This window comes from Salmo salar, chromosome 14 (genome assembly GCF_965601325.2).
Source record: "Salmo salar chromosome 14, fSalSal1, whole genome shotgun sequence".
Lineage (NCBI taxonomy): Eukaryota > Metazoa > Chordata > Actinopteri > Salmoniformes > Salmonidae > Salmo > Salmo salar.
Genome location: NC_138304.1, coordinates 35,289,388 through 35,299,960, shown reverse-complemented (window position 1 = coordinate 35,299,960; position 10,573 = coordinate 35,289,388). Strand labels below are relative to the sequence as shown.

The following is a 10,573-nucleotide window of genomic DNA, read 5'->3' as shown; positions in this document are numbered from 1 at the left end:
AAGGGGACACGTAGGTCAAACCAATTGATATTTTCTTGTAATAAAATTGAAATGACAATGTTGATCATGAACAACATTCATCCCTCACGACGCCAGGACAGCGGAGTCAATCACCACCTTCCGGAGACACCTGAAACCCCACCTCTTTAAGGAATACCTAGGATAGGATAAAGTAATCCTTCTAACCCCCCCCCTTAAAAGATTTAGATGCACTATTGTAAAGTGGTTGTTCCACTGGATATCATAAGGTGAATGCACCAATTTGTAAGTCGCTCTGGATAAGAGCGTCTGCTAAATGACTTAAATGTAAATGTAAATGTAATCCCCTAACGGTGTAGCTGGTTGATGTGCAGTACAGCGCAGTATGCACATAGCTACACCGACACTCATGAACTCTCCAACATCAATATGTCAAAGTGCAGCCAGATTACCTAAAGCTCAGGGATAAATCTAGCCATCTCTAAAATGTTGTTGTCTACCAACGGTATCTTTTCCAAGCTATATTCACTTAAATATCCTTCACACAGTGACAGGTACTCTGTGCAGGTGGAAAGGATACGCTTGGTTTAAACACACATTGAAGACACTGGTGAAACCATTGTATTGAGTGCATATAAAGGAAAAGGCATAATAAACTGTTGTTGTGTGTAAGAGGAATGGCTAACTTTAATACAGAATGAGAAAACAACTAGAAAAACTGTCTGGAGATACAAATCCCTCAGGGATCCATTACTATTGTCTTTCCAACAGCTTCTCATTACATATTTCTCTTTAAAACTTCCAAATGGTTATATGTACCTTTACAGCACATGAAGATGGCACTCAAACCCTTCAAATTCTATTTGCTGCAAACCTTGGCACAGTATACACTACCAACAATGACAACCTCAGTGTGTTGATTTCCTTCAAATGTTCTAAGATAGGAGCAATTATTCCAAATCCACATTGATATCATCAGAACAATTTGTTTCAGAGATTTAAATAAGATCATTCAAAACTATATCAGGAATAAAACAACCAACCAAAGAAATACAAATATCCAAACAAAACATAGGGGAAAACAATGCTATTAATAATAAACTTGATATTTCAAAAAAAGAAATAAGTTCAGAAAAGAAACCAGGCCCTGATTCAGCTGAAGAACCCTGATGGTGAAACTGAAATGCAGTTTAAACAGCAGTTTGTCAATAACCTACTAACTCATCAGATTCATTCCACTGAAATGGACATTTCCCAGGGAGCTAGAGGAATTTGTATGGCCTCAAAATGGATCTGCTTAGAGTTCTGGCGAGCGAGACGCCGTTCACACCCCTACTGGAGGAGAGGGACACGTACAGTATGATCTGTGTAATGAATGGGAAAGTCATAATTCTACTTAGAACGTTGAAAGTCAGGAAAATGTACTGTAGACCTTTTGAGTAAAAATACAAGGGCAAATTGTATCAGACCAAAATCAACAGTGATTTGTCATATAAGGTCATTATGTCTTGAAAGCTGTGAAAGGTTGTTTTTCAAGCTACATATATAACATCGTTTTTTCACATCACTGAATCATAACTGGCATACTTCACTCTTTTCAGATTATTCTCCATACATCTCCAATAAATCTCTAACTACAGTTTCATCACCATGGAGTCAATGTGTGACATTCCTCTCATTGACAAATGTTGTTTTATGACATAGTCTACAACAGATTGTACAGATGTAGGATCCTCATTTGATCACTCTTTTGTTGCTGAGAATTTTCTGCAAAGAAGGAAATGCAAACATGTAGTGTATTTGAGTTTTAAAAAGTCTTCAAAAGTTTGTAATTTCCACTTTTACATTTCAGAAATGATTTTCCCTAACGAAAAATGTATCAACCCCTACAAAAATGTCCATTCATTATAATCCACATAATAATTAAAATTTCCAGTTGCTGCAAGATTACTTTCCTGCTGTAGCAAACAGGCTCAAATTAAGATCCTACATCTGTAAGAACAGCCATTCCTCTTTTATCAACTGAAAACTTATTAGGGGCAATTTATTAATTCCACCTCTTTTTCTCCATGTAGTGACATTAAATTAATATATGTTGACCTCAATGCCATTTAGCCTTTTCGTTTTATTTCTGTCAAATTTTATCATGAAAATCACATGCATGTATGCAACAGTAAATGTATACCGTTTATATCAGTTAGGTAGTCTTTGTTGCAGACAGAAAATATTGCAGCAGTCCTCTTTTACAGTTTAGTATTGTAACAAAAAGATGCATCTATAAAATAATTGTGGGTGCCATTTGTTCAAACAGTACTTAGCTAGCTGTTGTACATGTGTCAAAAAGTTTGCAAAAATGTCCTAAACATTTTTTATCCTCACCTTAGAAAAAACAGCTTCTACCAATTTCTTCCAAAATAGTACCATAAATTAACAGTATTTCAATTTCATCTGTAGGATTTGATTATTTAAGTATTGAGTAAATAATTAAAAACAAAAATTGACTGACATAGGATGTCACAGTCTTTGATACCCTGTTTAAAACCATAAGAGTTTTAGTCAGATAGGCCTACAGTAAGAGCTATCAGTCGAAAAACATATCTGCAATAACTAACAACTACTAACTCAACAACAGGGAAAGAAATGAACAATCATATTTAAAATGAAGATAATAACAAATGTTTTTCTTTCAGTTCTACTCTATGTCCATATCTTTATTTAACAATCATACTCATGTTTTCAACAATGGAAGATTAATAAATACTTTCTCTTGATTCAGGAAGGTTGTCTTGGTAACTTGATAGCTTGATTCCAGTTGCAAACAAAATTATAATAAAAATGTCCTTCGTATGGATAGTGCTTTTATCAAGCACTAATATCCAATTAACCGCTTTTGTCTTGAGTGGGGGAATCCATAGCACTATGTACAGGTTTCTTCATTTCAAACAACAAAGAACATTTGATCCACCTCCATGTCTGAGAGAGAGAGAGAGATATTGAGTACACACACAGCAGGTCGGTCCAGAAAGCATTTCAACTGCAGACTAACAAGAAGGCATCACCTCTCACATATTTCCCTTTGTGTTAAGGCACTAAGGTTTTCCCATATCATTCTGGATATCAATCCCAAATATTCCACAGACATTTCAAACTTGCAGGGGTGTGAAGGGGCAAAAAGGCTGTCTCTGTCCAACAGTTGTTAGCTGGAAAGTAGGAAACAGGCCCAGAGCCATCGAGGCACTGAATACTTCCACCCCTCAGCAGCAGGACATCCAGAGAGAGAGAGAGAGGCTAGTGCGGTGGGTTCCGTCCCCCAGCTCGGTGACTCAGGCCAGGGCCATAGGGCACCAGGGCTCCCCTCTGACAGAGCCGGCTACGTCTGCAGACTGGGTGAGGCCCACACGGGTGTAGAGGCCATCCTGGCCTGGGTACTTGACCACGGCAGAGCCACCAGAGCCAGCTGAGCCCTCCACTGGGCCACTCAGTGCAGAGGACTGAACCTGGAATAGGACAGAGAGATATTAGTCACAGATTCAGGAGAAATTACTATTATCCAAAGGTTTTCTATAGTCACAGCCAGGGCTTATCAACGATAAAGCTTCATCTGTAACTGCTAAGATGGATATATATACAGTGGATATACTGTATGCAGTGGATGTTCTCATTATTATATAGCATGTATCAAGTGATATAACAGACACATTTAATTAATTAAATGTACTTGTTGGAAGTAGGCCTATAATAGTGTCTTATTTGGAATAAATCAGAGACTACAATGTTTTACAACACAATTCTGAAGAGCATCATCTCTGAGAAATGTAGACCGCCTCCCAGAACCCAGTAGACACCTTTAAATACCTCTGATGACACTATATACAGTAGATTACACCCCACATACTGTATGAGTCAATACGTACGAATCCTATACTATGAGTCCAATATTATTGCTATTACGAACATATCAGATTAAGGTTTATTACTAGCCTGCCTGTATGTCCTATATTTAAGCAATAAGGCCCGAGGGGGTGTGGTATATGGCGAATATACCATGGCTGGGTGTGGTATATGACCAATATATCATGGCTAAGGGCTGTTCTTATGCACTACACAACGCGGAGTGCCTGCATATAGACCTTAGCAGTGTTACAGTAGCTATATACCACAAACCCCCAGGTGCCTTATTGCTTTTATAAACTGGTTACCAATGTAATTAGAGCAGTAAAAATACATGTTTGTCAAACCCATGGTATATGGTGTGCTATACCACGGCTGTAGCCAATCAGCATTCAGGGATTGAACCAACCAGTTTATAATCGTTTACAATATCCAATCAAAATAATAAATTAGTGCAATAAATAAAACGATGGAGCCTCTTCAACAACGTTTTAGATATGTTTTCGTTTGAAAGGCAACGTGGGTATATTCGACCAAAACCGTTTGACGCTAACTGAGAATTGGCTGAAGAATTTCCGTACACAATTTGTTACACAAGACAGGTGTCAGTTGGCCTGCATGGGACAACATAATGTTAAAACGAGTCCGTTTTTACAATATACGGGGCCCGCCTATCCCATACCTGAATATTATTTTTCAAATCGAATAGGTTTTAAATCATCTTCTTACCCCTGGCACCTGCGTGTTTGGAGAGCTGTTCTTCGAGTCTTCAGAGTTGGAAGAAGACGTGGACGTCGGAGTCATGGCGACTGAATTACTATTTCCTGTGGTAAAATTATAATTAATTATAAAGAGGACCTTAACAGCGAAGCATTTCAATGAGAGAGAGAAAGACTGTGTGTCATGAGGTTAAAATAGAGGTTGCTTACCTGAGGATCCCTTGGTTTTGTTCAAAGTTTTAGGTTTTCTTTTCCTCGTCTGAATTCCCTCTTTCTTCATGGCGAGCGGCCGAGGTACCTTCAAAAATAAAGAATACATTAATCTTTGTCATGAAATTGTTGGGCGGCGTTCTCTGTCTTGTTATTTGGCTAAACGTTTTGTCAATATCGACACCAAAAAAAACGAATTTGTAAATTGTCCTTTAAATCTATACTTCATTAACAACTATTATAATTAATTGGACACACGGAATAAACGGATTGTGTTTAATATTGCTCTCGATATACAGTGGACAATTACGCACGTGCTAGTTACAATACGGCCTGCTAGTCGTCGAACATTACATTTACAAATCAGTGCCAACTTGTGACATAATGTGAAGATTGTGTCTTACTCCATGTAATTTTGTGTAGAGCCCACATGCGTTGCACACCGGTTCTCCCTCTGCGTTTCTGCGCCACAAGGTGGTTGTGCTCGTCTGACAGTTGGCACAGGAGAGGCCGATTCGCCGGGATGATGACTGGGGAAAGGCAATACATAAACAACAATAAACACACTGGTACATAAAGATTAAAAGCTATGATTAAGCAACGGTGAGCTATAAAAGTGAGATGCAGAGATGTCTCAGGTCGAGACTAGGCTACGTGACTAATGGAATCTTTGACTGTGACCCAATCCCTTATAATTAATCACTGTATTTTAAGAGCACGGATTCTCCTCTCTTGTGACTATATTTATGTTATCTGCACTAATTTCCTAACAATAATATTGGTCGTATTCATGTCATCCATTTACAGTAACAGACTTATTTACATGAATTTCATTGGCAGAGAGTTTGTGAAATCAAAGCATCACTCGTGTGTTAGTGTGCGTAGCCTAATAACTGCGTGATGGCGCTAGGGAAATGTCTTAACATTTTTATTTTTCATATTTCATTAATATATTAACAAGATCATTCTGTCTGTCATATAGGTAATTTAATTTGTTGACCCTGATTAAATTATCTATATGACAGACAGAATTATCTTGTTAATATATGAATGGTCTTCCATTTTAGCGAATTGTTGGTCAAATAAAATCCCCATTATTTAGAGAGATATAGGGATCTTAGGCGATAACCTTAAGCCATTGTTTTAAATAAATAGACAGGAAATGTAGTGACTAAGTAGTCCCTGAGCATGTGTTGCTTACCATCCGCTTCTGTGGTTTAATTAATGGCCGGCTGAGTCCATTCATTTTGCTGTACAGGCCGCAGGCGTTGCAGAGAAAGTGGCCCGTGCCATCGCGTCTCCAGAGCGGCGTGGAGATGGAGCCGCAGTTGACACATTCCCTGCTCTCCCCCAGGTCGTCGAGAATATCTGCGGGAAAACAGACAGGCAAAACACCAATCACTTACATGACACTTCAGAGAGGCGCTTGGGCATAAAAGAGCCGTGATTTTTCGTAGGCTTAATTGAGCACATGTCTATACCTTCAAATATGTAATTGTCTGTTGTAAATTTGTTGGATCCTTTGATGATAGTTCAGCATTATTTTCTTAATGAGGTCTAGTCTAGGCCTATGAATGTGATATTAGGCCTATACATTCAATACACAAGGAGACTGCTCTTTTGTCTCCATTTTAGCTATTTATGGCTGACATATTGGGTTACTTTTATAAACCCCAAACGTTTCGATAGCCTACTAGTTTTCTATGTGCAGTCGGAGGATGTAATCAAAAATGTATTTATTGTATTTACGCCAATGAAAATGTCAAAAAATTATATGCCTAAAAGTTTTGATATCAGGGATATGCTTAATCTTCAATTCATGTCACAAATGAATTGATAATAGCCTAGTTATAATATCTAACCTAATTAATTTTCTATTCTTAATAGGAAGCAATTTAACGTTCTTTACCATTACTATAAAAATGTAGACTTATTTAATCTGTGATAACAATCTCCTTAACTCACTTGAATGTGAACTTATTCGGTCTACTAAACTGTTGTCATCGTAAATGATCATCATATTGCATTACCCAAGCTCTCGTTGCTTTTAAATGTTGTTTAATGGTTATTTGAATTATTGTACATACGTAAAACGTTGGTAACCAACAATTATTCAATAGATAAAATAAGGTTGTCACATTGAAGTCCATATCATGAATCATCTTTCATCGATAATATTTGGAATAGAAGGCCTACCTCCGTTAGGGCCTCGAATCGTCAAAGGCGCACCTCTGCTTTGTAAAGTGTGCAGCATGGTGTTATCAAACGGTCCTCCGGGCCAAGGCGAGGACAACTGGGATAGCTGCGGTCCAACATACTGGGAGTAGGGGCTGGTGTAGGATCCACTGAGGGGGCGTGAGAGACCGTACTGGTCTCGGCTGCTCACATTCAACGGGTTACTGTAGCCGTTATCCCTGGGAACCCCGTTGTTCATGGGCGGGCTTGGAGGGTAGTGGAAACGGTTGGAGGTATGAGGACTCCCGGTGCTGTAGGAGGGACTCTCCGGAGTAGACTGCGACCAGACTGAATGGCTGGTGACCGCATGGCTGGGCTGAGACGACCCACTGGCTTGCAAATAAGGAAGGCTGGGTATCATGGGTCCCACCCGGGAGCTCGGTACATACACTGGAGAATTGGGGTTGGAGTGCATATAGCCCCCAGAGGGCGAGTCGTACCCCGCCTGGCTCTGGTGGGCCGCCGCGATGGCTAGTGTTTGATACATGTCGCTGGGGTCAACGATAAGGCCCCCCTTGTGGTGCGGGTGCGCTCCACTGGAGATTATTAGTTTATTACCCTGGTCTAAATCTGTGAACAGAGTGATGTCCTCCGTGTTGTTGTGATGGTGCCCGTGTCCGAACTGAACGTAGGAGTGTAGAGATGATCTGCCTGGCCCCTCCGCGCGCCGGTGTCCCACTGTGTCAATTTGATCACTTGGCAGCGGTGACCTGAGCCCGTCCGAGTCGTGCGCGTGGCTGTCCCTCCTGCCCTGCCCGCCGTGTAAGTAGCTCTGTTCAGCCGGTGACCCTGGGCTGCTGGACACTTCTCGCTTGACCATGGACCAGATGTTTTCGCCCAGGTCCATCCAGGATCACTTTCCATACACCGTAGGACTAGAAAATCGTGAGGGTGTTGTCTGCCCTGGGAATAAGAGAGAAGACATTGTCATCAATATCAAGAAGGCTAAAAGGGCCTATCTTACTGTACATTGTTAACTTAAAACAGGCTCTTGGGCTTCATGCAAATACAATTAGAGTGTAACTACGTCTGGTATCATAAAGGATCTGTAAGGCGAGGCAATCAAATCGTATTACAATCTCTACTATTTTTACAAGAGATTTGTGCCAAAGAGTTAGCCTACATTTTAATGACATAATATACATAAACCATGGTATTACCTTTCAAGCGATACTATTGATTTGCAAGAAACATGTCCTCCCCATGATGATAATATCATATCATGGCTTACCCTCTGAGAAACTACGCAACACAAACCTAACATTGCCCTTGATGTGGGGCTTGGTTTCATTTTGAAACGTGTTGGCTTAATTTTGAGAACACGAAACAAAATTATAGCCTGGCTAAAGGCTACTTAACACACAAGACTCGATCCTCTCTATGAAAACTATATGATGGGTATGGACTTCTAGGCAATATATTTTTGGTAATAGCGCCTAAGGGATTAATCCATTAGACATATAACCACTGCGCGCGCTCTGACCGGAGGAGTTGAATCTCTCCGTGTCAAAACCCTGTCCTCCCCTCTCGAGATATAGCCTCTTCATAATTACAAAAAAACACACACCGTTACAGATAGGAAACAAAACGCAATTTGTCTTTGGCGCAAAAAGATAACCGCTTGATAAGACGCATAACAGATAAGACCCAATAGGCACGGTAATCGAGACAAAACAATTTAGGTTCTGCGCAGCTGGCACCAGGAGCCCGAGCACTGAAACCAGATGTTTTACCAGATGTTTAACCAAGACTGGACTGAAAAATATAAAACAGAACAGGAGAGGAGCGAATATTCACCACATACCTACTAATTCTGTGCCATCCGTCGCTCGTTGAAGTTTCCAATAGTGTGTGGGTCGTAGCTGGTCTCGGGGAACATAGGAATGAAAGTGTTACTGCGCTCGTGATGAGGTTTTTAGAGAGGAGGCGCTTCTCGAGGCTGTAGTTGAAATCTGAGGGCGTTCTCTGATTGGATTTCAGTTGAGTAAACAGATCAACTCAATGGGGGTGCTCTAGTCTTTGAAATATTTGATCATGTCTAAAACTGTAAATGCAATCAATTCGACGTTTTAAAGTAGTTTATGGACTTTTTCTGTTTAAATAAAATCGACATATTCAAACAGTATATTCAGGGAAATATTCAGAGAAAAGCTAGTTTTGGCAGTGCACTTGGGTTTACTCACAAAATATTTAAATAACTATTATAATAAGTGCATTTTATTTAGAGATAAAAATCGGGATTTTTCATCATTGACGTCAAGCCTGTTTTCAAAGGATATTGTGGAAAAATAGTGAATTGTTATAATGTAGAATGATAGGCCTACTATAATTAGTGAGGCTCTGATAGGTTCATTTTAATCATGATAGTTGTCGTCATAAATCTATGTAGCCTAACATATATTATTCAGAATGTGTTTACAAGTAGGTTATCTGTTCCAGCATAAATTGTAATAATGCAAGATGTTAGAACTATCTAAAAAAAACTGTTGGCATCGAATACAGAGTAAAAAAAAAAACATTATTATATGTAAAAACTTGAATTAATTAAAAAAGTGAAATATTAAATAGCTTTATCAACTGGACCATATAACTGACATTGTTTGATATAAATGGTTATTATTAGAAAATAAATGGCCCTTAAATACAAACCCCGGGAAATAGCTTCTAGGAAAATATAGCTATATTTTAACGTTGGCTTGTTTTGTTTATTTGTTTGTTTATTCTCCATTTCGGAGTTATGTTAGGGCAGACGATTCACTAATTAGTTTATTTAAGTGAGACACCATCATTTGGAATTAAATGGGTTGGGCCTCAAAGAAGCACAAACTCTCAGCACGCATCTGTTGTTGCAGAGAGGATTTACTTTGAACTGCGGATGATTCATTCAGTTGGAATATACATTGGCTCAGTGAAATGATCAAAAGTGACGAGGTGTCAATTGAATCATTCATTTACTAGTCTTCTGTATCTTCCAGGGGTTAACAAACAGGCCCGTCGTTCGTCAACCTGGGAACAATTCAACTGGTATTTCTTTCTATTTACATTTTGTCTGGATAACACTCATAGGCGATACCCGTTTCAGGGTAAATTGTAGGTCACCATTTCGTTGCACAGAGAGAGAGAGCCACGAGTCATTGCAATATGATCTATTCTCTGTTTGACTCCTCTTGTAAAGTGAGCTCAAACAATGGTCATTCTTCTTTTACTTTAGATTTTTAACAACTAATAAGTGTTCCAACTCCCAGTTGGATAATACGCATTTTATCAAATCAGAGGCCATAGCTATTTGTCCTTCACTTGTTATTTGCATTCCTTTCACTTTTCGTTGCTTTGCAAAGGGCAAACCTAGGTAGTATTTTAGAAGCGTTGTCTATAGAAAGGTGTAAGCAACTGCATACCTGTAAAATAGATATCAGAACTATGCCTATTGGTTTAATGCGCCATGGATTGATTGGAAGCTCCTCGTGCGTAAAAGGGATAGCACGAACATCTATGTTCTAGGCCTAGGGGCTAGGCTATTTAAATACTTTAAAAAAGAC

General features: G+C 39.3%; 1 protein-coding gene across 3 annotated transcripts; it reads right to left on the bottom strand.

Annotated features, from left to right (window-relative positions):
• Positions 1-638: 638 nt before the first annotated feature.
• Positions 639-8,975, bottom strand: LOC106569316 (GATA-binding factor 6-B). Of its 3 annotated transcripts, none has more exons than XM_014140543.3 (7): positions 8,839-8,975; positions 6,996-7,937; positions 6,001-6,167; positions 5,204-5,329; positions 4,800-4,887; positions 4,600-4,694; positions 639-3,476 (listed from the first exon to the last, which is right to left on the bottom strand). In XM_014140543.3, the coding sequence occupies exons 2-7, from the start codon at positions 7,879-7,881 to the stop codon at positions 3,303-3,305; spliced, it is 1,536 nt and encodes a 511-aa protein (XP_013996018.1). In that variant the 5' UTR covers positions 7,882-7,937; positions 8,839-8,975; the 3' UTR covers positions 639-3,302. The 3 variants fall into 3 exon arrangements, with proteins under 3 accessions (XP_013996018.1, XP_013996020.1, XP_013996019.1); XM_014140545.3 differs by having other exon boundaries at positions 8,843-8,944; XM_014140544.3 differs by lacking the exon at positions 8,839-8,975 and adding an exon at positions 8,195-8,585.
• Positions 8,976-10,573: the final 1,598 nt, after the last annotated feature.